This window comes from Fundulus heteroclitus, chromosome 19, assembly GCF_011125445.2.
Source record: "Fundulus heteroclitus isolate FHET01 chromosome 19, MU-UCD_Fhet_4.1, whole genome shotgun sequence".
NCBI classification, from domain to species: domain Eukaryota; kingdom Metazoa; phylum Chordata; class Actinopteri; order Cyprinodontiformes; family Fundulidae; genus Fundulus; species Fundulus heteroclitus.
The window spans coordinates 9,225,632-9,253,260 of NC_046379.1; the positions used below are offsets into that span (position 1 = coordinate 9,225,632).

General features: G+C 42.7%; 1 protein-coding gene across 5 annotated transcripts; it reads left to right on the top strand.

The window, feature by feature from the left end:
• Nucleotides 1–27,629, top strand: ktn1 (kinectin 1). 5 transcript variants are annotated; one of them, XM_012852410.3, is made up of 35 exons: nucleotides 1–161; nucleotides 6,347–7,062; nucleotides 7,759–7,917; nucleotides 8,022–8,138; nucleotides 9,065–9,195; nucleotides 9,337–9,441; nucleotides 9,551–9,691; nucleotides 9,787–9,893; nucleotides 10,224–10,368; nucleotides 11,997–12,093; nucleotides 12,187–12,371; nucleotides 12,466–12,555; nucleotides 12,660–12,697; nucleotides 12,800–12,890; nucleotides 14,745–14,813; nucleotides 14,909–14,946; nucleotides 15,033–15,123; nucleotides 15,231–15,299; nucleotides 15,377–15,414; nucleotides 16,206–16,296; nucleotides 16,402–16,514; nucleotides 16,611–16,707; nucleotides 16,797–16,837; nucleotides 16,939–17,029; nucleotides 18,537–18,623; nucleotides 21,219–21,308; nucleotides 21,409–21,495; nucleotides 21,574–21,663; nucleotides 21,749–21,841; nucleotides 23,380–23,463; nucleotides 23,662–23,745; nucleotides 25,502–25,585; nucleotides 25,705–25,800; nucleotides 25,881–25,991; nucleotides 26,614–27,629. In XM_012852410.3, the coding sequence occupies exons 2-35, from the start codon at nucleotides 6,348–6,350 to the stop codon at nucleotides 26,641–26,643; spliced, it is 3,795 nt and encodes a 1,264-aa protein (XP_012707864.3). In that variant the 5' UTR covers nucleotides 1–161; nucleotide 6,347; the 3' UTR covers nucleotides 26,644–27,629. The 5 variants fall into 5 exon arrangements, with proteins under 5 accessions (XP_012707864.3, XP_012707879.3, XP_012707873.3 ...); XM_012852425.3 differs by having other exon boundaries at nucleotides 8,025–8,138; XM_012852419.3 differs by having other exon boundaries at nucleotides 7,762–7,917.

The window sequence follows — 27,629 nt, forward strand, 5'->3', positions numbered from 1 at the left end:
CGCCCCCGCAAATCACAAGCAGCAGAGCAGAGTGTGAGCGACGGAAAGCGGCGGAGTAAAGCCAGGCTGGAACTGCCCTGGGAAGTCGGGAGTCTGCCAGAGTCAACGCAGAACAACGCCGTGTCATCGCCAGCTACGGGGACAGACGACTGAAGCCACAGGTAACCACGGGGCGGCAATCCCCGCAGACGTTAGAGGCCAGCCGTTGGCCGGAGGAGCCGCTCGCCCCCGGTCAGAGCGGCTCGTCGGCTTTTTTTCCACGCAGGCCTGGGAACGGGCCGCAGCGGAAGAGCGAAGCCGTACGCCGGGTCAGAGGTTTCGCGAGTGGGAGGCTGAGACGCTACGAGCCACCGAGGCCTGTCGGGGGACAGGAAGGAGCGTCCTCGCGAGGGAACCGTCGCTGCCTCGGCCGGCTCGTGGCAAACGTTTCCGGCGTGTTTACGTTGACTGACCGGCTCGCGCTGCGGGCAGCCGGCCGTCAGTTAGCCCCGTTAGCTAGCGCGTCCACGGCGCTGAGCTGGAAGTCTCCCCCCGGAGTCAAAGCGGTTTGCTTTTAACGCGAATATATAGACGGCGAGGTCACTCACGACGTCCGGGTCACGGCCAGGCGAGGTTCGACCGGAACGTTTTAGGGAAGTGCCACTCGAGAGCACGCTTGTCTGCCGCTTCTGGTGACTAATTTCACTAGTGGGCTACGTGTGAGATAGAAAGTACCACCCCGCAGGAAAGGTAAGACCCCCTTTTTTTTAGGGTTTGTTCGTTTAAGAGTTTGACTTGGCGTGGGACCAGCAGCCATTACTCGCCCCCTGCAGCCGTACGTGTAGCATGACCAAGCAAGCTAGCACTCTTTTTCTGCTCCACCTGTGAGTGCTGAGGTGGCGTAAATGACACCAGCCTGTGTCAGAGGCAAGCTGAGCTACAGTAAACTATTCCTGGTATTTACACGGGCTGACATCCGCGCTGCCAGCCTCATCATATCTGAATTTGCTGCTCTTCCTGTGTCCTTGTGACATTTAGGCCAGTCAGACCGTCGTTGATGGCAGGACTCGTTTCAAGATCTGTTTGCTGGGAAGTTTAAGAAACTTTTAAGAGCACAAAAAGTAGAAAGTTCCTCCTTTCTGACTTGCCAAGTCTCCCTTTAACTGAGGCCCATCTAACTGGTTATATCTCAAGGCTGTTTTTGATTTACAGCTTGACCAGGAAGAGCAAAAAAATTAAAGCACCAGCACCTGGTTTAATGTTTTCCTGCGTAACCTAGCACAGATACTGTGTTCTTTGATTATTATTTTTTTTTTTATGAACAGGATTACTGATAAGAGTACCTTTTTTTTATCAGGTTTATTTTTTAATCTTACAGCCTTATCACTGACTCTGGTTCTTGTCTCTGTGTCGATCATGTTTTTATGTTTGGAAGTAGGCATTGACCTCATCTGAGTTTCTCATATTGTGATAGCTTTGTGCAAAAAAAAAACAAAAAAAAAAACGGCAACACTGTTTGCATAAAGATTGGGCACAAAATTGTGTAACATGATCTAAGTTAGTGCCTTTATTTAAAAGAGAGAAGCACAAAATGCCACTACAGTTATACTAATGTGTTTTGTTTATCATTATTCAAATACATCTGCTTACAAAAAATATAGAAGGGCTGTAAAATGTAAGTTAGTTCTTTTAAAACAAAAAAGTAAATCTAAGATTTTTGAAGCAATTTCTTCTTTATTCATCGGTTCAAGTCACTGTCACATGCATTTATTGATATATGTTTTAGTGTGTGCTGTTAAGCAGCTTGCTGTCAACTCAGAGACATTAACTTCAGGGTGTTGTGCGGCCTTCTTTTGGACTTCAGGCTTAATAGTTATCAGGACTTCCCTCCGTGTCCTCGCCTGCCAAATCAGGAGGCCTGGCCAGCCAAGTGGGTAGATTCCTGGGAGGCAACAGCCCAAGAGGGCTTTGTCCTCCAGGCTCATTTTGATGCTGGAACGAGGCTCGAGCTCCATAAGGGAACGCACGAAACCTGCACTCGGATTCCCAGGACTGAGAGAAAGTGGAAAGAAAATGAAAGGAAACATTCCTGAGCCATTTACGCCACTTTCTCCAACCGTACTCTGTGTGTCGGCAATTAATGTTGCGTCATGGGTTACCGACGCTTTCAGAGAATTTTACGTTACAAGAAGTTACGATTGAAAGGTATTTTCTGCAGAAGGAAGTTACGGTTGCATCAACATCAAGAGGCCATCTTTTTGTTCAAGTTCTCTTAGTACTTTGCAAGGTCAAGGCTTGATTTCATTCAGTTTTCTGTGATGGAAATTAGCCTAATAAGGTTGTCTGTAAGGATGAGCAGAAACCATTTACAATTGAAACAGCCCTTTATGAGATCACCAGGATGATAAGCTGTAAAAGGCAAATAGATCACAGGAAAAGAAGTACATAAAGAGCTATAGATGGACCAGTAGGTCATTTAGAGTTCAGAACTGGCCAAATATTCCATGATCATCTGTAACTGGTAATTATTAAAGTGAGATACTGAAAAAAATCTGATTTATTCATATTTTATATTTTCAATAAATACATTTTAAAGCTATATACACATCAAGCATTGAGAAACACTTCTTTAGATGAATAACGATCTGATAAAGGCTGGGAATATGTGCTTTTGGTGCCTAAATGGGAACAAGTTTGTAATTGTTTGTTGACTCAAACCGGCTGAATTGGCAGGTCAGACCTCAGAGAAGATTGGCTTTGGCCGTGAAAAGCCTGATTGGTTCATCTCCGCACAGAGCTACAAGTCAGCAGTGAGTTAGACGGCTATCGATGTCCTGCATCAGGATTTGCGGTATCTGCCGACGTTAAGCTCGCAACGCGCCTAATTGTTCATTTTATTTCTGTTGCGAAATGTGATCAGAGGTTTTCAAGGCAGGAGGGAAACCCAGTCGGCGCTGCCCTGTGAGACTAAGCCTGTCGGTGCTCAGGAAGCCCTGCAGTGGAAAGTTATTCTTAAATCTATTATCATGGGTAATCTTCTTAATCCACGTTACTAAAGGCCTGCTCTACGACGCTGACTCCTATACTGAACGGCGGCAACAGCTCTTTGCTGGATTGTGCAGAATTTCAGGTCACTTCTCATCTGCCTCTTTGCACTGTTGACGGTACAATGCTGATTCAGGCTTTAACTTGTCCCCATTCTCAAACTATTGGGCTTTAATTTAATATTGCAAGAGTATGCTTGATTCCTCTAATGCAGCAATGCTCAAAAGATGTTTTATTTATATCTCCTTCCTCTATTACTGCTTCTCCACCTCAATGAGGTTTCTAGCATTGTGGAAACAGGAAAACCTGTAATTTAACCAGTAATATAAAATATCCAAACAATTATAGGTACCGCTTATGTGCGTTGGTTGCATCCTCACACACCCGAGGAGCAGGATCTCTGAAATACCTTTTTTGTAATTTTCCGGGCCTGGTTAAGCTTGGGCAAACAGAGAATGCAGAATTATTTGAGTTTCTAGACAATAATCTCTTTTCTAAAACCTAAAGACCAACATCAGAATTTCAAAAAAATATACATAAGGCACATTGAAAGTCTCATTTACATTGAATTACATTGAAATTTCTCAAACTCATGCACCATTTTGGTTTGGGTTATTGAAAAAGAACCCAGCTATGAAGTAACACTCATTTAAAAATCAAAACAAGGGTTGTTGTCCCCGCTTTTTAGGAATCTAGAGCCTTTTACATCAGGTTTTTTTTTTTATCCCAGACCTGTGGTCAATTAATATTTATAAGGATAATAAAGCCATCAGAAATCACAAACTGCTTTAACAGATGCGCATTTAGTGCAGGTTAAACCATTTAGATTTAAAAGATCCAATGTTGTGTAATTCTACATAGAAATCATCTAAAATTTGTGCAACACCCTGTGACCACACTGCTGGCCGGGAAGCTGCCTTCTGCATCATGTTTCATGGTTTGTAACGAGAAGCTGAGTTTAAAAAAAACATCCAAATTCTAATGTAGAAAATATGTTTTAACCGGGGAGGAGCAACGCCCCATTTTTCCTAAGAATGTGTTTTTGCCGGTAGTGAATTGATTGAGCCTGAGGACAGGCTGTCCTCAGACATATATAATATGTGACAGATGAGCGTCCTCTCCCCTTGCTTCAAGCACCAAAGGGCCGAGCTACAGCTGGAGCAGTGATCAGCCTCTGACACTTGGGCACGTGGGTATATTTTTGCCCCTTTCAAATCCAATCTAATGTAAGTTTAGACCGCCGGGGGCTTGTCCTTACAGGGGCCGAGCTGCGGGGAAGTGGCTAAATGAGAAAGTAAGCCATCTTCCTTTTTAGCCTAGTTGCATTTTGCATGCTATTAACCTATTTTGTTCCTGATAAAGTCAGTCTGAACGAAGCCGGAAGCTTTGATTCTTGGCTAACGTCTTTGGTTGCAGCAGTCCGGCATCAGTCCCTGCTGCGTTCCTCTCTGTCAACCTACAGTAATATAAAGAGGATGTTAAGCTGTCTGGCAGGGGCAGTGTGGTCTAATTGGATCATATTACTAAGATAGGGTAAGGTCAGTTCTCTCTCACACCCTCTGAGCTTAAACAAAGACCCACCACTCATGGAGAAATCTTGCCCTTCACATTTACAGCCGTTTTGGACAAGACTAGCAAGCGAACCAAGACTTTCAGTGGATAAAAAATCTGCAGCTGTCTAAAAGCGTTGATCCGGGTTCGAGTCCCGGTTGCGTCAGGAAGGGCATCCCATGTAAAAACTTTACCAAGTCTGCATGTGAGCTGTAATGACTTGCTGTGGCGAGCCCTGAATAAGACGTATGGTATGATTTGAACAGCTTTTCTTTGGATGAGGCAGGAACAACATACTTTTTAAAAACAAGAATTTAACGCTCAAGCTTGATTTAAAATGCAGATTTTCTCTAATGCGCATAAGTTTAAAATGATATATGCCACTCAAATGTTTCTTAGCAAATTGCCCCTTGACTGAAGGCTTTGTTGTCGCTGTCAGAAAATGTGTGGCATCCTTCCGCCTGCATATTCAAGCCTGGGTTTTAACCACAGTCCTTAGTGGCCTGGTTAGTTTTTATCCAATCCAAAAGCTGTTTTAGTGTATTTTTCTTTTATTATTGTTGTCTTGTTGGAAAACCTGACCGTGTCAAAGTTTCTCTCGTCCAAGCCAGACGGTCATCTCTTGAGGGTTCGTTGGGAGAAACTCGCAGAGCCGCCAAAGCTTAAGTCACCTTAAACCGGGAGATGCCGAAGCTTCGCTGTCCACAGAGAAGCAAAGGTTGTCCAACGTGTAGCGAGCGGGTTCTGACCGAGAAAAAAAGTAGCTTGCTCTAAAAGCAACACTTTCAATCTCCAGCTGACATTTGCAGCTGGCCACATGGAGACGAGTCGAGTTATTTGGCCTCGGTGACCTGGGAGAGTCGAGATGAAGCTGTCAAGCATAAGAACACCACGCCGCTGTCAGTCATGGTGGAGGCAGCATCATGCTGAGGGCCAATGAGAGAAGACAAAAAAAGACTTCACCTCAAATCAAAAGTTAGATGGGTGATGGTTAGGCACAGTTGGATTTTCTAATAGACGTCGAAACTAAGTTGAAGTGTATAAGTATATATTTTTTCAATCCGATACGATACACAGGCTGAGCTTATCGCCTGATACCGATACGATACTACTGTTTAACGAATGAACCGTCTACCTTACCATGTGACTGAAGGCATCAGGCTTGACAAAAAAAAGTGTGCATGCTCTTTAGCTTGGTGCTTATTTAAGTTTGCACTGTTGAATTGACCAACTTTATCACCACCCCTCGCAATTTTTACGTTGCAGATTTGCATGTTGTCGTCAGACTATCCAGACGTGGCTCGGTCAGGTGTTTTCTACTCGAAGCTCTGCGTGATGACACAACCGCTGTTGCAAACATAGAATTGAAGTAACTAGATCGTTGTTTCTGTATTGCTGTGTATGATATTTAAAAAAAAATAAAAAATTAGATTATCTGAATGCCAGATCGGCGTCATTCATCTGATATCCCATCCAGCTAACTAGTCAATACCGTAGCCGATATCCAATCCAGGTATCACATCGGTGCGTCTCTATTTAAGGTTTTTGAAATAATCCTTGTTGCTTCAAATAAGCCACTTAAAGGACAGAGTTGACATAAATGCCCATGATGATTGCATGGAAACGTCCATCCAGGACTATAGGTGGATTAAGCTTTCGTTAAATCTAAAATTATCATTATTTTTATTTTATTGGAGATGAAATGTATCAACAGATTCACCCTGCAGTGTGAGTTTTAAAGACTAAGTAATCGCTTTGTTCCTTTCCCCAGAATGGCGATCGATATCTACGACTCTCAGTACCTTCTCATCCTGGCCCCCTCCCTGGTCATCGCCCTCATGTTCCTCTTCTTCTGGCTCTTCATGAAGGAAACCTCTTACGACGAGGTGCTGGCTCGCCAGAAACGAGACCTCAAGCTGCCGCCCACCAAGCCAGACTCTCGCAAGAAGAACGAAAAGAAGAAAAGCAAGAAGAAGGAAGCCGCCGGCGGGGGAAGTGGCGGGGGCGGAGGAGAATCGGAAGACGACCCGCGAGATTTTGACATGTCGGACGGTCTGGTCTCTAACGTGGAGGCAGAGGAGGAACCTGAACCCGTGGTCACGGCAGATCCATCTCCACCTGCGCCTGCTGCTGAAGTTTCGGCCTCTCCAGAGGCTCCTTCTGGTTTAAGGGAGAGGAAGAAGAAGGAGAAGAAAGCTGCCAGGGCGGCCGCCGCCGCTGCAGCAGCAGCAGCTTCAGCAGCAGTTTCGGCTTCAGCAGCTTCAGCTTCAGCAGCCTCCCTCTTGGAGGAGTCAGAGATAAACGACACAAAGCCAGTCGGCCACAAGACGGAGCCGTCTCCAGCCGCAAGCAAAATAATAAGCCCACCTTCTTCACAAGTGGAGACGCAGATTCTGGTCCAAGCTGCTCCGGCTCCTGTCCAAACTCACACTCCACCTCAAGCCTCCGGGAAGAAAAGAGAGAGGAAGAAGCAGAAAGTGGAGTCAGGTCAGTAGATAAATCAGTGTAAATACCACGGTGTCACTGCGTCACAATACCAACACAAAGATGCGCAACACGACTTGTTTTTATTTAAAACGCACAAGCATTTTTATTATTAATTTGACTTTTAAGATTAAGACAAAATCAGATTCAAAACGCCACAACACGCGTTTTCCTCCTGTCCTGTTTTGCACGACGATGCATCTTTTTCTCAGTCGAGTCTTCAGACGACAACTGGGAGTAAATCTAACTCTGATGAATTACAGTCCTGTCTGCTCGGGCAGAGCCGATGTTTGGCTGCTTCCCAGCACGACTGCTCAGGTCCTGTCCTTGAGAGCTTTTAGATGGAACTCTTCTCCAACACCTGAATCAAAAGAATTACTTCTCTCATCAGCCCTCAGCTCTGCACAGGCCTGGTAACGAGCCATTTATTTGAGTCCGGTGCATAAAAGTTGCAGGATAGTAGCTCTCAAGGACTAGTCTTGGGCACCCCTGCAACAGAGATGCCATTCATTGCTTGCCAAGCTGTAGATTTAAACAGCTTTAGATAGGTGGCGCTCCTTTAGTTTTCACACGCTGAGTGGCCGTGTGTTTCCTAATCTAAAATATTTCCAAATTGGATTAATTTTTCTGTGTTAGAAATGATTCAAAAGTGTAAGTGGCCCTCTTTCAGTCAAAACATTTTATCTTCTCCCACCGAAGCAGACGTCCAGCAGCTCGAGGTGAAAGCAGAGCAGGCTCCAGTTCAAAGCAAAAGGGAAGCGCCTTCTGTGGCTGAAACCAAAGTTGTGGACGGCGTCACCCCGAGCGCCGTCGCTGGCAAGAAGAAAAACTCTGCCAAAAAGCAGAAGACGGAGCATGGTAAAGCCGCTCTCAGAAACTCACAGTTTCAGTTTCCCTTAGGCCCGTGGGTTAAGATGAGGCGTGTATCTGTAATAAATCTCCCCCTCTCCTCCCTCCCCCAGTAGAGGAAAGCCACATTTTGGCAGATATAGCGACTTCCGCCAACCACCAAGAAACCCACAATGATGACGTGCCTCCTAAAACATCTGGCAAGAAACAGAAGAACGAGTATGATAAAGGTAAAAAGCTGTTTGTTTGGGTTTACTTCTCCGTCTCTCTGTGGCTAGTAAAGTTACTTTATCTCATTTAGGTTTAGGTAATTTAGGTTAATATGTTCATATAGACATATTGCATACAGAGTGATACATTTCAATTGTTTTCCCCTCTTAATTTAGGTAATTATGGCTTATAGTTAAAAAAAAAACAAATTGGAACGTCAAATGAGATTTTTTTTTTAATACAGTAATATATTAACATCAGCTTATGGACTGCACAGAGTATGTCATGTGGGAGGATTCAGTTCTTCATTAGGCTGCTCACAGACTTATTCAGGACAGGAGCTGCGACTGTCACACTTTAAGCTCCTCCCACATCACAGACTAGACTGTTGCCCTGTGCTAAAGTCATTTATTTATTTATTTATTTTTAAAGCAAAGTTTTGCATTTCATTTGGAGATACATGTCTTAGAAGAATATTAGAGAAATACAAAGAGCTTGAGGTCCAGTGTGAAGTTTCTATATCCGTAGATGATTTGAGGGGAACCGTGTTATTTGCTGGTTTCAGTGAACTTGGTTAATCCAAGGCCAGCTAGCAGGAAATGTTTGAGCATATCCTGCTTCCTTCTGCAGACGAGCTTTACAGAGAAGTATTTACCGGTCGTACTGGATACGGTCCATTGACATACTTTTGGGTGGACTTACATTTTCTGTATGAAAAGTCCTTTTTTTCCATTTTTCCACCACCTATTTTCCTTCCACTCAACCTTCTGTGAAAATGGAGCAGGCTAAGCACTCTGCGACCAGTCAGTTTAGTTAGCTTACCTTGTAGAGAGAGTCAGTGACTAAAGTCAGGTCAGCAGTCGTGCTCAAAGGGCCTGTCACCTGCAGAACATTTACAGATTATTATACCAATAAACTGCATCACCAACCTTCTGTGAATTACCAGGGAACACAGAAGTGAAACTGAAGGAGCTGCTCTCTGGCCTGTCCAGCCTGGCTTTGTCAGAAGCCGAAGCGCTCAGTGTGATAGCTCTCCTCCGAGAAAAGAGCCCCAATGCCCTGGATTCTTGGCACAAAGTAAGAGCCGAATGCCTCACAAACCACACAGTTATGACCAACCGCATGTCCTGAAGAGCTCGTGCATCTGGCAGGAAACCTTAAAATGATTATGGCGCTTCCCTTGACCGCTTTTCACTTCTCCGTCTCTTTGACTGTCAGTCCACAGCTCGGCCTGACCCGGCTGCCCAAGAGCGAGAGAAGCTTCTCGTAACCCTGCAGGAGGAATCCTCCATTGCCAAAGACAAAGTGAAGCAGCTCAGTCAGGTCTAGAGAGTCACTGTGCTTTTTATTCAGTCATTCAGACTTGAAAGATATGGATTTCTTTTTTGTATTGAGCTTTTTTTTCTTGGTGACTTTTGTTATTGGGCTTCAGGAGCTTCAGCTGGAGAAGCAGAAAACCGGCAGAGTGGAGGCCGTGATGAGGGAGCAGCGAGCGGCCATGGAGAAAGAGCTGGGAGGCATGCAGGCCAAAGCGCAGGGCAGCTACCAGGAGGTGCAGACGATGCAAATCAAGGTGAGCGCTTTGATTAGCTATCAGTCTCTAAACAAAACGGTGCTTTAAAATAGAAAGTGCTGGTAAATGTAAGGATTTACTTTCTGTTTTTGTAGTTTCAGCAGATGAGGGAGCAGATGGAAAGCCAGATCACTCGGCTGCAGCAGGAGAACGGGATCTTGAGGGACGCCGTCAGCTCTGCCACCACGCAGATGGAGAGCAAGTCAGTGTTGCATTACTGGGTCATATCTTCATATTTATACTGTCAGAATTTAGGTTGGATTTGTATTATTATTATTAGATGCTTCAAGATATTTAAAAAAAAGATCAGATTTCTATGATAATTTTGCAGCATTGTTGGCTTAATGCCTTGCTGAAGTTATTAAATGCTTGTTGAAACGCCCTTTTGCATTTTTTCCCTCATGTATAGAACGTCCTATACAGCCACGCCGTTGTTCCTTTCCAGTCTTGTGTTGGTTGTTTTTAATTTGCCTCTTCAGCAGCTTCCCAAAGTTTTGCCCCATGAGCTGTTTTCATATCGCATTCTTGACAGGAATTCGGCAGAGCTGAGCAAGCTGCGCTCCGAGTACGCCGGCCTGATGAAAGAGCTGGCAGACAACAACAGCAAGCTGCAGCAGGAGGAGCACCAGAGGAAGTCACTGGAGGTCAACTACAAGCAGAACGTGTCCCAGCTGGAGGTACGCTAAGCCAGATGTGTGTGTTTACCTTGGGCTTCAGGGTCCACCAGCTGGGGGGAAAAAGAAAGAAAATGAACCGAGTCGTATGAGAGCTCAGTACGCAGCGTAGCTTCAGGTCTGGTCAGTGGGTGTGGCAGCAATAGGAGGGTTGTAAAAGTCTAAGGGTGGGTTGTGGGAAACAAAACCTGAGACGGGTGGGTGTGCTTGCTTAGAAAGCTGGAATGTTTGAAGCTTTGTGCTGTGTATAAACACGACTTTTCCTGTGAAATACTCGGATCAGCCCTTCCTGTTGGCTTGATGCAGACAAGTCTTTGCAACAAACGTCAGAGGTGTACCGAGCTTCGGGTTTCGCAGTCTTACACCTCGATAAAGCAATCTTAAAGAGTTTACATACAGTTCCAGTCGGAGGTTTACATTTATCATTAGGTGTGAATCTCTTTATAGATTTGTAGCACTTTGGGATGCGTTTGAGTTGTTCTTTTTCTAGGGTTTAATGATTATGCTCTGGAAGCACGAGATATCGGCATTAATGTCGGTATCAGCCAAAGTTGACTATTTGGAATTGATTGCAGATTTTTTAAATATATCTCCCACAAGTTCAAAATCACACATACAGACTGCTTACACCTCCACTAGTATTTTGATAAACATTTTATTTAACCGGTTTGCATTATTCTACCTGAATAGTTCTTGAGAGAAATAGAACTTTTTCAATAGTTTTCTGTTTCAGAAGCTTGATGTTGGCGTTCGTAGGGCAGCCTGGCTGTGTCCGTTTCACTTATTCAAACCAAATGTTCACCTCTGATGAAAATAAATGTTTATAAAGATCTCTGTAATCAAAGGCTAAAGCCTATCATTAACCGAAAGTTGCCAGAAAACTTTCCAAAGTGAAGGGAATTTAACATCAACACGGACTGAGAAGGTAGAGGAGAATCTGCTTCAAATTTATAAACTTAAGGCTCGACTAAAATTTGCAGCCAAGTCTTGTAGATAATAATGTTAAGTCTGAGGGGGCTATGATTTCTGGCCCCAATGACGAGAAGTAAGTTTGCAGGAGTGAAAATAAGGTGCTTTTTGAGAAGATGTGGTGTTTGCATCTTGCCAAGGGTCATTTTTGCTGCTAGTGGCACTTTGACATCCTGAAAAATGGGAGAAAGTATGTTTTAAAAAAAAGGAGAAACTCAAAGTTTGGTGGTTGAAACCTGGACTCAGTTGGATGCTGTAACGGGACTATGGTCCAAAAAAAAAACTGGGTTTGGTATCGATAAAGCAGACTGACATCAAGATCCTGCAAAGGTCACGACCTAAGACCTATTGAAATGTTATCGGCTGTGCTTTAATTCTGTGTGCATGGGAGGAAACCAGCCAGTTAAAATGATCTCTAAATCTCCAGGCTGAGTTACATAAGAATCATGTCTGGTTTGTTTCACTGCAGCTTGGAAAGGGAGATTAATCCAAACAATAGTGGTAGTGTATGCGTTTAATTGAACCTCACCGGCCCTGTTACCCAGGTTAGCTCATTAATAAAGACAAAGATGCTGAACACCTGCTATATTTAGGAAAACTTGTACATAATCCCACTACTATGCCAGCTGTTGTCATGTTTCTTGGTTGCTCTTCGTCTCCAGGCCCAATTACAGGACGCCAAGCGACGCTGGGAAGAGTTGCAAAACTTCCTCCACACCGTCAACGCTGAGAGAGAGAAACTTCAGGCCTCTAAGCAAGGTCACTTAAAAACCCCGTTTCCCAGAAAGCTCTGTTTTCTCAGTCCTATCAAGTTGAAATAACTTGGTGTCTTTGTCCTTTTTTTTTTAAAAGAGCTCCACAGCCAACTCCTAGCAGCCGAGACGGAGATGAACAACAAAAACAAGGAACTCCAGACTCTACACAACAGTCTGACTGAAACCGTGGTCTCCAAAGAGCAGCTGGAGCGCCGAGTGATGGAGCTGATGGAGATGTCCCAGCGCAGTGTGCCCGATGAAGCTCTGCAGGCCCAGGTTCAGGTAAGCGACGCCCCGATCCGACCAACTCACAATAAGAATGAAAGCCAAGCCCACGGTCTTATCTTGAAATCATTATTACAATTTGTTTTATTAGGAACTCATGAATGAGAACAAAGCTCTTCAAGTTCAGAGCGAGACACAAAAAGTCCAGAACGAGAACCTGCAGGCTCAGATCTCTTCACAGGTATGGGTCAGCTTTACCTATCTGTTATATCTCTTTTTAAAAGCACGATCCAAACCTACATATCTAACAAGTAGGCTAATGAGATTTCTCTGTTCAACATGTAGGCCACCCATGTGTCCCACATGGAGGAGCTACAGAAGCTGTAAGCGAGCGTTTTTATCCTTACGTTGTACCACGTGTGTTACTATCAGAGTTTATGATGATTATCTTATGTGTGTGCACGTATTTTTACCTCGCTACCTAGGCTGGCTGACAAGGAGCTGCAGCGGAAGAGTCTGGAAGATTCCCTAAATGCTGAGAGGAGCAGCGGAGCGAGCAGAGAAACGAACATGCAGGTATGTTTTAAAGACGCCCTCAGCTTCAGTTTCCTGCACTAACATGTCAATGTTAAGTCTCTAGGCAATTCAGAAAAATGTTCCTTACCATGATGGAAAGACATCAACACACAGCGCCTAGCAAGAATATTAATGTCTCAAGCTTTTTCACATTGCCCCATGGCTGTTTGTTGGAATATCGCGATGAACCGGCACAAAAAAAAGCCCTAATTGTGTACTAGGAGGTAAAAGATTCATAGCAATATTTTTCTACAGATAAATATCTGAAAATTGTGGCAAGAATTTGTGTTCGGATCCCTTTAATCTGATACCCCTGGCAAACCCAATGCTTTCAGAAGGCAACTTATTGGTAAATGGAGTCCACCTTTGTGCGGTTTAATCTCTATAAATCCAGCTGCTGTTTGAAGCCCTCACAGGTTTTCTGGAGAACATACCAGCAGCTCCGGATTAAAGTTGTAGAGACGTCTAAAGCTTTTAACATCTCACAGAGCTCGGCTCAACTGCAACCCTGCTAAGGCAGCTGTATCCATGACCAGACAGATCCACTCCTCACGTTTGGAGAATCTGTTGACATGAAAAATATCAGTAATCAGAATCAACTTTATTTCGCTTATGTTCCAGGGTACAAACGAGGAATTTGACTTTGGATTCCAACGCAATAAATGACTCCACAAATGTGGCCTTTACGGAGTGGCGAGAAGAAAGTGTTTGTAGAAATCAAGCCGTGAGAATTTCCACTGGCCGTTTGACAAAAGCCGTTTAAGGATCACAGAAAACGCGTGGAACAATGTGCTCAGGTCCGATGAGACCAGAATGAAACCTTTTTTGGTTTTGGTGTGGAAAAGTAGAACAGCGCGTTATCTTGAAGACGCTTTCTCCATGGTGATGCATGGTGGGGGCAGCATCATGCTGTGGGCGTGCTTTTCTTCACCTGATCAGACCTTATGGAGCTAAAACAGGGCAGCACTGGACTAAACCTGTTGGAGACAGGTAGACAGATTTCAAAAGCCAGACAAACAGGTTCAAGACATAATAAAGGACATTATTAAAATACATCATTAAAATACCGCTCTGTTGCAGCCGCCATCTTGACTAAGGTTACAGAAAAGCGCAGCTGCATTGTGGGTCTAGCTATTACTGGCCCAAGCCAGTCTGGCTGGCCAGGCTTCCAGCAGGACCTGACCCGAAACTTTCAGCTAAGCTGCAATATGATGGTTTAGATCAAAGTAGTTTGAACGGCCCAGACCAAAATTCCACTGAGAATCTATGTTCACAAACGCTCTCCATCCAATCAGACTGAGCTTTGAGAAATTCAATGAAAAGAACCTGCAGCTGTAATTTGAGTAAAAGGTGATTGTAGAAATGTACTATTTTGTTTCTTTTGTCTAAAACAAATCTGACATGTTTTGATGGTGACCCCCGTCGTTGTCAGAGGTTTATTCAGTAAAATGCCAGGTATGTTTTAGACAAAAAACAATGTCTGATTATAACACAATAGTATATTTAAAACATACGTACTATGAACTTTATTTAAATGTGTTTGTACAAAGTATTGATTTGGTGGGGCTGAACATAAATCACTATTTTCAATTTTATGCTGTTTATTTATATAGAAAGACCTTTCCTTCTACTTCACAATTATGCACCTCTGTGTTGATCCATGCCATAAAATCCCAATAGATTTAGATTAGATTAAACTTTATTGTCCCCATGAGGAAATTAGTTTTTGACTCCAATAGAAACATAGTTGTGGTTTTACTGGGACTAAATTTTAAAAAGTCAGGGGAACGAGTGTTTCGTCCACTGTATTTTATTATTTATTTATATTGACAGAGGATGTTTCTTGTCTTTTAGGCTTTGCACAATGAGAACATGTCGCTGAAGACCGAGATCCAGAATCTGCAGGCACAGATTGCTGATCAGGTTAGTGCCATGCCTCTTTTTTTTCACACTGGGGAAAAAAATAAAATATATATATATACACCCAAACTTATCAGCTTTGTCTCTCCCCCTTTCAGAAATCTTCCCAGCTGACCTTGGACCAGATCCAGAAGAGGTGGGTGTTGGAAAACCATATTTGATCTGCCAGTTAATTTGTCTATGAAACAAAAGATCTGTAGTTAAACCCTTTTTCCTCCCCAGTGTCCTAGAGAAGGATGAGAACATTAAGACAGTTGAGGGGCTGTTGGAGAAGGGGCTGATTGAAGTGGCCAACAAAGAGGCGGAGCTGAAGGTAATGTCTCTGCTTGTGAGAAATAAATATTTGTAGTAATTGAGCATTTTAATTGCTGTTTTTTTAAATCATAACTTCAGCGACATTTTTTCCCCTCCAAAACGCAGACTCTAAGAGAAGATAACGAGGCACTAAAACAAGAAATTGAGGACCTTAATCGAAAGAGAACAGAACAGGTAAAGTCTGGATTATTTTTTTAGGATTAACATTTCTTTCCCTATTACATAGTTATTGTGTTGTTTTCTAATCACAGGCGTCATCAGAGTTGAAAGTGGAAGAACTGCAGCACGAGTAAGATTATTCAAGCTAATTCCAACATTCCTGGTTTGTAACAAAGAGATTTTTCCGTAATAACTCAGTTAAGCCACACATTCCTTTCTGGTAATCAGATGAGAGCTGAATGTGTTGTCTTCATGCCCAAACCTGTTTAACGTTAGCATAAACGTTATAACAGCAATCCTGGCCTACTAACGTTTACTTTTTCAGTAAGTCCGAAGTACTAGTGTAGGTGTAAACCAAACATCTAGCCTCAGTGGGTCTATTTCTTGCCCAGCACACATAACCACTTACTCCCCGGTCATTTTCAGCGGATATTCGGCATGTTTTCAGAAAATGACCTCGGTCTGTGTCCGTGGCCTTACAGATCAGTCAAAAATATATCACAATCAGCTTTCTTTTTTGCAAATAAACAAAGAATTTGACTTTGGCTGCACTCTGTTCTCAGTTTACAGCCTTATAAAATATACATATTTAAATTTGGTGGGAAATACAGGATTTATTTAGTCAGCAGCAATTGATGTAGATAATAAAGTCCCTTCTCCAGAATATAATCTAAAGCTACTGAATTGTTTAGAGACCTGTTTATTCATCCACACTATAAAAATGATGTTGAGTTTTACATCATGTGGTTTGGCTAATCTGAGCTTTTAAGGCATAATAATCAACGGATTACTTTATTTTTGCTTTAAAATCTGAACGTTGAAAGTGTTTATGTACTTACATGCTAAAATAATATTAGGAGATGGTCTGAGACCTCTGGAAGTTTCTTATTAGCGGAGCTTTGTGTCACTGTCTATGTTCAGGATCCAAGAGAAAGACATGAAGCTGAAATCGATGGAGGAGAGTTTACAAGCAGCACAAGTCAGCAGCTCCACCAAAGAGAAGACGGTTGAGGTACGGGCCTCCTCATGCCAACTAACGAAGCGTTTTTTTTTCAGAAGATGGCAATCGTTGATGCTGGATTGTTTCTGTTTGTGCTCGTTTTCTTTCGTCTCACAGACTCTGGAGCAGCAGTTGTCTGCCGTTCGGCTGGAGTTGGAGCAGCTAAGAAAGGAGCAAACGCAGAAAGAGACGGCCAGTTCTGGTGCCGAGCTTCAGGAACTCCAGGCTCAGTGAGAAAACCTCCATGTTTACCGCGAATGTCTCTTTCCTTCCTTCTTTTTTTTCCCCCTCCAAATCAGAATGTAACTGGAAATTGTGAACTTCAGGTTAGCGGCAAAGGACCAGCAAATTCAGATGCTTCAGGCTGAGGTGGAGGCAAAGACCAGGGATCTGAGTGAGAAGGTGGAGCAGATTCAACAGCAGGTGCTGGAAGGGTTCAGAAGCTGCTTGGCTCTTCAGAAATACAAACATCCAAAGTTATTTTTGTTCTCATTTCTCTCTTGTTTATGCAGCAATCCAGCTCCGCAGCACCAAGCCCTGAGCTTCTTGCAGCGTAAGTGAAGCTATGCCACTCTTATCAATTTTTAAACAGTCTATATAATGCGTAGAATAGTTTCTAATCGCGTTACGATGAATGATTGTTGTGTTTGTCAGGTTGTCTGAGAAGGAGAGTCAGGTCAGCAGTCTGCAGGGTGAGCTGGCAGAGCTGAGGGACTCATTGGAGCTTCACAGAAAAAAGAACAATGTAGGTTTCCTGCAGCGATCGCATATAATGCATTAACGCTAAACCTTTTTCCTCTGTCCTCTGAATGTTTCCACTAGTCGTTCCCCAAACCCCACTGGTGTGAACACTGCATATATCCACAGTCCCTGTTCTCCACTGCCACTTATTCTCAGCTGGTCTCCTCTTTTTGTTGTTGTTCTGTTTAGCTAGAATCTTTCTTTTGGTAGCAGGAATACGCTCTGCAGAAAAAGTAGGGAATCCAGCATGATCGGACACATCGGTATCTTGTATGCCTTGATTTAGATCGCTTAAGCGGAGCTTTGCCAAAGAGCTTCCAGTCTACTCGTGTTGTGCTCACCGTTGGATCCGGTCTCAGCTAGCTCAATTGTTGTAGTGACTGGCTCAGTTTTAGAAACACGCCTCACTTTTAATGATAAACACGTTACTTTTACTGCAAGAACTCCATGTAAATACAGCTTTCATACTCTGTTCACCTTTTATCACATTTCAACCGCAAACTTTAATATCCTTCTTTGGGATTTTAAGGAATGGAACAACTCAAAGTAGTGCATAACTGAGACGCGAAAGGAAAATGGTACATATTATCTCGATCATTTATTTATTTTTTTATAAATTTTAATTTGAAAAGTGTGGCATACATCAGAACATGGCTCCTTTTTATCCTGATACCTCTAAATAAAACGCCCCTTGTGTCCAATTTAGCCTTAGAACCAATCCAGCTGCTCTGTGAAGGTTTTAGAGGGTTATTAGAGAGGTTTGTTGAACAAACGGCGTCATAAAGACCAATCACCGCTGTTGACAGGAAGAGGGAGAAGTTTGAAGCAGGGCTAGGTTACATGTGGTAGATCGCCGTTCAATTATTTGGCCAGACACCCAAACTAAGTGGCCGGTGAAGGAAAGAAGCTAAGATGCCTATTGGGACTCTAAAGGAGAGTCCATCTATGGAAAGGCTGTTAAATCTGGCCTTTATCAGAAGAGTTGCTGGAAAAAAAAGCCATAAAAAGCGTCATCTGCAAATATATGTGGAAGAACGCTTCTGTGTTTTAGAGAAATGATCGTTGCACGCGGTGACACATGGTGGTGGCTGCGTCATGCTGTGGGGAGGGTCAGAGAAACCAATCAGTTTAATTATGCACTACTCTGTTGATCTATCACATAAAATACGTTTGTGGTTGCAACGTGACAAAATGTAAATGGGTTGAATCAATGTGAATACTTTGAAAGGAACTGAATTATTTCTTTAGCGTAATTATTTTACTTTATAAATCGTCAACATTATGATTATAGCTTTTAATCGCAAGTAATGCGAGAGCAGAGTTCCTGAGGGATTGGCTGCATTCGGGAAGGTTGGGGGTCTCTTCCCCGCTTGTGGCTGTAGCAGTTGGACTGATTTTTTTTAATGTAAGAAATCATTTTGGATCCGGTTGTGTTTAGGGGTCACTAAATGCTTTTTCCCTGGGGGCTAAACTGAAAGTAGTATCTTTCTGGAACTGACTTTGTAAAACAGGAGCTTCGGGAGAAAAACTGGAGTGCAATGGAGGCTCTGTCAGTCACCGAGTCCATGCTTCAAGGAAAACTCAGCAAAGCCGTCAAGGTTCGACACCTCATCTCAGTCCTGCTTCACTCTAGAATCCAATCTGATGCATTCCCCTCCAGAAATTCTGTGTTTTGTCATAATTGACCCTGTATACTTTCTTTTTGCACCGTCATCCATGACAACACTGCACACTCATTTACCTTCCTTTTGCTCTTCCTCTCCTGGCCTCCAGATCTTTGATTGGCTTTGTTTGGAGCTGCCTGAATCGGTCTGATCCTCTTGTGCATGTCGTATTTCACGCATATACGCTGACGCACGCCGCCGTCTGAGACTTAGCTGAACCAAAAGACGGGGAATGAGTGTGCAGTGATCATTTTCTAGATGTCATTAGATCAAGGTTCATGTTTCATTTCTGTCTCCTTGTCATTAAGCATGGCATGTTTCCCCCCCTCCCCCTCATACTGCCAATATCGCCAACTAATCTAAATAACTCTTTATGATGCAGTTTCTTCTGTTTTTAATGAAGTTTAATCTTTCAAACATGTTTAATCCATAAGCAACAGCTCTGTTTCCCGACACTCTGTACTCATTAAGAAAGCATCTCTGATCACCATCAGGACCAGGAAGGGCAGCTAGATGTATAACTACATTTTAAGATAAGATATGCTTTATTGATCTCACAATGGAGAAATTCACATGTCATGTCGGCTCAGAATCAGTAATCATAGGAAGAGGGTGTCAAGTAGGACGAAGTGCATTATATATATATATATATATATCCATCCTAATGTTTAGTATAGTTGGTCCGTTTGGAAGCACAAAGCACTTTGTATTTCCAGCTGCACTGAAGAGTGTATATTTTTGGTGCTTTCTTGGTTGCTGTCGGGTCTTCTTAGGTGGAGCTTCTTCTACACTGCAAAAACTGATCTAAAAATAAGTAAAATGTTATTAAAGTTAGTGTATTTATCCTTTATTTGAGCAGGTAAATAAGATTATCCGCCAATGGAATGAGTATTTTGACCCCTAAAATAAGATATTTAGACATCCTGCACTTGAAATAAGATGATTGAAATGAATTGTTCCTATTTTAAATCCAAAAAATCTTATTCCATTGGCAAATCATCTTATTTACCTGCTCAAATCAAGGACAAATACACTAATTTTAAGAAAATTATTATTTATTTCTTATTTCTAGTTCTGTTTTTGCAGTGTATTCAGCGCCGCAGTTTTCAAAGTGACCCGTTCACGGTGTTGCTTTGAAAACTGCACCGGTTGGCGGTACTTCTTTCAGTGCTCGACGTGAAGGCAAGCTTGTTGCAGGAGTCCGGTTGGTGTGATGCCTCGTTCTGCATTGGTTAAAAAGCCTCGAGGTACTTTTGGTCATTTCAAGGAAGCAGAATCATTTTATTTACTGATGCAGGAGCACAAAGTTATGAGAGGCTTAAAATTTTTGTCTGTAGTTACGGCCACAAACATTTGAAGACATGACAGAAATGTACTTGTTTTACAAATGTTTCTGTTTTTAGGGCTCTATCTTATACTGGAGTTCATCTAAAAGTATTTCAAATGTTTCAATGGCTTTTATTTAGAAATACATCAAGTTCATGAAAAATGTCAGTATTTTTTTTTTATTATTTTTTATTATTTTTTTAAGGCGAAAAATGTAAATGTTTTGATCCCTGTGTCACCTGGTTTTCACTTTTACCACCGTGCTGAAAATAGGTGTTCAGTAAGACGATGTTCATGAAAAGTTAGAGGAAATGTTTAGTACAAGTGTTTGTCATTGTTTTCAGGCAGTGATTCCACTACCTTGAATGACGAGCAACTCCACACAGGAATAGTCTCAGGATGCTTCGCTATTGGCATGACACGGGACTGATGGCAGCCTTTATGTCTTAGACATACTTTCTTTTTTTGTCCAGATCTGTCTGAACTTGGTGTCGTCAGTGAAAATAACTTTGCCTAAAGTCTCTGCAGTGTGACCTTTCTGCTTCATGCAGAACCTCAGGCTGTTCTTGATGTTTCGATCATAAAATGTTTTTTTCTTTTCTTTTTCTTTTTTGCTGCCCTTGTTAACCTGGAGCCGCCATTGAAACGTTGTCTCGCGGTGCAAGTAGAAGTGCTTAGGACTTCCTGCTGCCATTCCCAAGCAAGCTCTTCACTGGTGGCAACTCAGCCTCTTATGCAAATCCACATTTAAGGACAGCACTTGCCAGAATTTCTTACACCTCCTTAAATCTTCTGAACGTCACTCACTGGAGGTTTTGATGGTTAGAGAAAGTTGGGTTTTTGTGATTAAGTTAATATTCAATTAAGTTTGTAATTAACTATTTACTCAATGTAGATTGCCTACATAAGGCGATTTTTGTTGGTCTCAAAGCTTTTGGCCTGTCTCTACGCAAATAGAGGCAGGAGTAGGATGACAGTTATTATATGACACAAGTTGAGTGTCGTTAAATCCTTCCTGACCTTAGCTTAGGGAAGCCTGATTGAACAAATGATTTGGTTTAAATCGGTGTAAGAGCAGGAGCTTGTGGTGCTGTCGGCTTGTGTAACCACTGGAGTCTGTTGCCACATCATCTGCATCAAATCATCCGATTTCTCAACCGTCTTTTTGTCTGCATGTTTGTTTCTGAACTTTTCGCTTTCTAGGAAAGCCAGGCAGTGCTAGCAGAAACTCAGGCTGAGTGTCGAGATGTTCTGCACAGACTGCTGCCCCATGTGCCTCTGCCCTCTGAACAGGTATGAAAAGCATTGGATTTGTGCCTTCAGACTCATTTTCTTTCAGAAATGACTCTTTTTAAACATGCTTCTCTTGAATTTTCTCCATACATTGTTCCAGAACCATCAGGATTGGCTACAGAGATTCGAGAGTGCAGTGGCTGAAAGCTTGGTTGCACAGTCTGGCCAAGCGTCACAGGAGTCGGAGGTACAGTTAAAAGTCGACAATATTTCCCAGCAGTCCTTAATGTTCTGAATGTACAAATAAATGTTCTCCTTCCTGCAGGAGTTGGCCGAGAAACTGAAAGAAGCGGAGGAAAGCCAAAGGATTCTACAGAAAGACTGCGAGACGTACAAGAAGGTTTTGGCGGAGACGGTAAGATTGTTCTCACCGAAAGTCGTCGTATTTAAGTCTTGGGGATCTTTTCCCAGCTTAAGTCTTATTCCTGCTCCATCCACAGGAGGGCATCCTGCAGCGCCTGCAGAGCAGTGTTGAGGATGAGGAGTCGCGCTGGAAAGTTAAGCTGGAACAGTCGCAAGAGGACGTTAGAGAGGTGTGTATTCAGGCTCAGGGAGCAGCAAGTATTATATTCTCAGAGTATAAATACAAACATAAACATATTGATTTAAAATGTCATTAAATTCTGGTGTTTGGATCACTTTTATGGCTGCAGGTGTATAAATTCCTGCAGCTAATTACGCAGACCGCTTCTGCAAACTGGGATCGGATGGAACAAGTCCAGCCATTAAATGTCATCACTTCCCCACTAACCATGGTGACGGGTTAGTGGGGTTACGATAAAATAAAAGCGAACACTTCAGTCACAACGTTTATGGCCATAAAAAAAAAATCACATAACCTGAAAAGTGTATTGTTACAAGGCAAGTTTATTTATATAGCACTTTCCAGTAACAAGACAATTAAAAGTGCTGTAAATGAGCAGAGATATGTTAACAAAAGGAATAAGATAAGCAAATCCTTGACTAGACGTCTTTTATACATTAACAAACATACAGAGCATAAAATCACAGTACTTAATTGTTTTTATTCATAATAAGAAATAATCTTAAGTATATCCTTGGGGATTTCTGATCTAAAGTAATTTTGTTCAACTTTTTTAAAGCTACTAAAATAGCGTCTTCTGTTTCGTCGTTTCACTTACGGTCACCAACTATCTGCAGTCTGTAGCTACAGACCTCCAAGCATTATGTGACCTTCAGATCAGCTCCAGAACAGAGTGAAGAGCGGCTCAAAGATTTGGTTTCCCGGGCCGAACAGCTGCATCTGAGCCTAACCTCTCAAAGTGCACAGAAGAGTTGAAGCTGTAATGGCTGCAAAGGGGTTGGGCCGACATCCTATCAAGTCCTGCGGATCATGTGTGTGAAGACTAGTGTTGCGCTGATGCCATTTTTTTGGCCTCGATACCTAGTTGTGCAGTATTGGCCGATACCATCTGTTTGAAATTGATGTGTGTGTGTATATATGAAGAACTGCATACTACTTAGGGTAATATAGAACGTTTTATTGCATACCTGGAATAGGTGACAATAGTTGAATACAATTTTGGCTCTCAAAGGCCAAAATAGTGCAACATTCGTGAAATTATAACATGTATAATAGTAGTGCAACAGCAAGACAGTAAAATTACATTAATAATTGAATAATCTTTTAAACCCTGAGTTTTGGCTCTCAATTTCCAAAATAGTGTAACTTTCATGAACTTATATAACATGTATAATACTAGACGGGAGAGAGAAGGCTGCGTTCAAGTGACATACAAACATTAAAATGGTATCGGTGCCTATTTGTTGATACTCGCCGTTACCGATACCACCATTTTAGTGCTGGATCGGGGCCCCATCCGGTACTGGTATCGGTATCGGTGCAACACTGGTGAAAACTGCTAAATACTTTGGCAGGTGTGTTGTAGCTGTGTGTGAATAGTCTACCTGTGTTCTGACTGGCCTTAATTCACAGAGCAGAGCTGGATAATATCTGTCAGCTTCAAACCACGTCTTCTATCTGAACTTCCACGTCTTCTGAGCCCTTTTATGACAAGCGGTTTTAATCGTTCTGTAATTCTGTCTGCAGCTGAGAAGAGAAAAGCAGCACTTGGAGTCAGAGCTGGAGAGGGCGGAGCGTGAGAGCGCCACCTATGTGATAGAAGTGAGAGAGGTGAGCGAAGACTGAACCGAACGTCCCTGCGTCGTGTTTAACTCGTCTCTGAAGATTGTTTTCAAGGTTTTTTGTGGCTTGGCTGCAAGAAGCCGTTTTCCTCCGTCATTCATTGTCACCGCGTCGATTGTGTTGGTTTCCTGTCCTGGATCATCCCCCACAGACCAAAATTAAACAACATGTCAAACTTAATTACAGCTCAAAGATCTGTTGACTGAATTGCAGACCAGACTTGATGGCTCATATACAGAGGCTTTCAGACAGAATGAGGAGCTGGCTTTGGTAAGCATGGACGATCCTGTAGCTAGAGCTGCTTTAACGCCCAGCGTCCTGCTTCAGGACGGGGTTTCACTGTCTGCTGCAGAACCGCGGCTCATCATTCACAACCTCTACAGACGTGCCTCTAACGTACGGTGCTTTGCAGAACTACTCCAAGTTCAACTACACAATAATACGTAGTTGTAATTCGATTACAGTGAACTGTCCCATAGCTATAAAAGTGTTTTGTTAACTGAAACATGTGGTGTGCATTTGTATTCAGCTCCCTTTTTCCTCTTAAACCTTTAAATAAAATCCCGGGTAACAACTTGGGTTCAGAAATCATCTCTTATAAACTCTTCTTGTTAAACGTGTTTAATTTATTTTCAGTGTAAATCCAACTGTTCTCTGAAGGAGTCTGAGTTTAAGAACATTACTGAACAAAAAAGGTCAAAGTCAAATGAGTAAAAATTAAAAGTGGATTAAGTAATTGTATTTTTAATATTTCAAGCTTAGAGCATCTCAGAGGGAAAATCATGCTGGGAGAAGCTAGTTGGTGGCTCCTGACAGCTTGAGGCCGGCGTAGAGGTTCACCTTCCTGTGGGACAGCAGCCATAAACGAACAGCCAGAGCTGCAGGGGAATGGTTTAGGTCAAAACATATTCATTTTAAGATGGCCTAGTCAAAGGCCAGACCTAAATCCAAAAGAGAATGTGGGTTCAGCTTTAAAACTGACGTTCAGACACTCTTCTTCCAATCTGAGTTTGAGGAATTTTATTTCAGCTGATGACGCAAGAAAGCCTGCAGATGTAGTTGCAGTAGAAATATTTCTACACGGTATTAACCTGGGGAGCTGAATGTAAATACATGCTGACCACCCATTTAAAATACGTAAAATACATTAAAGTTTGTGGTTGTCGCATGACAAAACATGAAAACGTTTAAGCAGCTTGAGAACTTCTGCAAGGCGCTGGAACGTTGAACTAAGATCCTGAATGATGATCCTGGATTTTCCTGCTGCATCACTAACTTTTCCTTTTCCACTCTTTTATTCTACGGATGTCTTCTTCACGCCACTAAACTTTCTAACTTCCTCTCTGCAGATGCTTAATGAGGGTCACATTTCCTCAGCAATAACAGACTAAAGCTTCAAACGTTTCTCGTGTCTGTTTTGTCTCGGTCTTTGTGTTGCTTACATGGAGCTGCAGAGTTTTTTTGTTTGTTTATGGTGATAATGGTTAAATCAACCATCTGTTTTGACCTATAATGGCTGAGTTTAGATCAGATGTGAGCAACTTCCTGACAGCTGTTATCGTTTCACTGATGCGACGACCCTGTTGCAACAAATTAACACGACTTCTGTTAACTGGGGAACTACAATCATTACGTCTTAGCTGTGAAGGACAAGCAAAAAGTGACTTTTTTTTAGTTTTTTCTAAATTGCAAAGACTGAAAAGTTCTCCTGTGAGTCGGTGTGTAATGTTAAGGTGTCGCATCGGTGTGACTTACTCTGGACTTTTTGGGTTGTGACACGTCGGCCTTTTTGCTGCCTGTTGCCACAAGATCACACCACCTTATTAAAAGACTCACATCATGAGCATTTGCATTTGCAAACATGCATTTTAGTAAATGCGAAAATCAATAAAAAACCTTTTACTTCAACAAATAAAACCTGTATCCTATATATGGATTATAGTATCCACGTTAGAAACGTATCACTCTGTGTGTGATCGCCGCTTTTAGTGTTGAGCTGTTGAACTGATCTTCTGGATCTTTTCAGCTGAAAACCCAGCTGACCGAGACACTGTCCAAGTTGGAGGCCGAGGAGAACGAGAGGCAACGAGTAGCTGGCGACCTGTACAAGGTAGCGGCTCAGATTCTTTTTATTATTCATGTTTCTGCTCAGACGGGTTAAACCACGTCTTCTGACTCTAACAAAACGAACTGTTCCTGTCGTTGTTGTTGTTGTTGTTGTTCTCTCAGGCCCAGCAGTCGCTTGACCTGATCCAGGGTGAGCTCTCCAAACTAACAGAAAGCACCGACGACCTGATCGAGAACAGCAGCCTGTCGTCACAGCGAGTAAGGCTTTTAGAAGACTTTGGGTAGGGGTAACATCCAGTGGTCTGTTTTTTTTAAACCAGCTCGTTTGTGTCTGACAGGAGGAGATAGACAAGAAGGAGAAAATGACCGCAGGACTGAAACAAACGGTGAGAGAAATGCAGCAGCTGCTCCACATGGTCGGCCAGCAACTGGCAAAGGGACAACAGGGGGTGAGTTATCTTTACTAAATATCATACTGCATCTGAAGCTTTAATGAGCTGTGCCAAACATAAAATAAATCCAGATTCACACTTAGGAAACTCACTGAGGGCTTAAACACACGTCCAGGTCTTGATAAACAAAAACATCTTCAACCAGCGCTGAACGTAAACAGACATTTAGAGCAGCCGCGGTCGGCTAAGGTTGATCACCACTCGGCCTCATCTGGCTTCTTTGACGGACAAATGTTGCTCTGTCTGTTTGGACTTGGGTCCAAGCAAGCCTCCCGTCTCCTGAACTTGTGCCAAGTCCACCTGGGAAGAGACAGAACCGGTCAGATGTAGAGGAAAAATTTGAAACTTTTCAGTAGGGGTTACAAAGTCAAGTTTTCCTGCAACTTCTAGAGAGGGAAGTTTCTGCTTCAACACGCCTGAATTAAATAATTAGGTCCTGAACAGGACTGTGGAGGTAAATCAGCCATTTGATAGAGGAGTTGGTCCTAGGATTCCTGACATTTGCAATACAGCAAGGTCAGAATTGCTAGGAATCATCAACCTGTTATTTTTGTTTTGTTCCAGCTTTTAACAGCACGTCTGAATGCTTAGGCTGAATCCGTCTCTGCTCTCCTTTCAGGAGACTGACACAAATCAACAGAAGGTATAACAAGAGGACGACGGAGCGCCACGCAGACGCACTGACTGCAAAACAGAGACAACCCGCGAACTTCAGCCTCCTCACTACCGCACTGCATCATACAGTCACTCCCGCTCACCTTCTTCTCCCTCCCCAACGCTGTCCTCTTCACCTGTACTGTAGACGGCCTCCGGTTCAGACAGAGGGGCTTTGGTAGACCACTGCTGTCTACGCAGGAGCAGGCAGCGCTTCTGTTTTATTCCTAACACTCCAGGCACGGTACCAAAACTCCCAATACTCTACTCCAGCCACATTCCTCCTCTTCTGCAGCTTCACTGATTGATTTTGTTAATTTTCTTTTCTTTTTTTCTTTTTACTTTAAACTTTAAAAATGACTCCGGCATTATTTAAACTGTGTGGCAACCATTCCTCTGTTATAAATCCACCTGTATAATTTTCAGTGAGATACTTTTGAAAACTACAGTAGTTTTTTTTTTTTTTTTTTTTTTATGTCTGGAAGAGGGCATAGATAAAATGTCCAAACTTAAATAAAACAAACGTTGGGGGTTTTCTGTTCTTTTCCTTTTAACTTAAAGATATGTATTGTTTAAATGTACCACTTAGGACCTGCTGAAATACTGTTCTGTTGTTTTTGCTCACTGACCAGAGAAACCACCGCGATTGCTCCATGCATAACTTGGCTCAATGCTTCCTCGCCAAAGAGGGGAGTCAGTAGAGCTCTCAGCATGTGAGATGGGTCACTACGTGACTAACCATGGAGACAAATTATTGTCCAGCCTTTACTGCGGCTCCACAGAGAAGGGAGTCAGGAGGGGGGGGTGGGCAAGATCAGGCTCACTTAAGAGGTTTTTAATCCTACTGCAACCACTTTAGAAACGAGCGTCCCATATCGTGTGTAATCAACACTTACTATATTGTTGCTGAGTCCATTAACACTGAAGATTTTGTTCTTTTTGTAATGGGTGATGTTAATAAAAGGGATGCTTAATAAATCT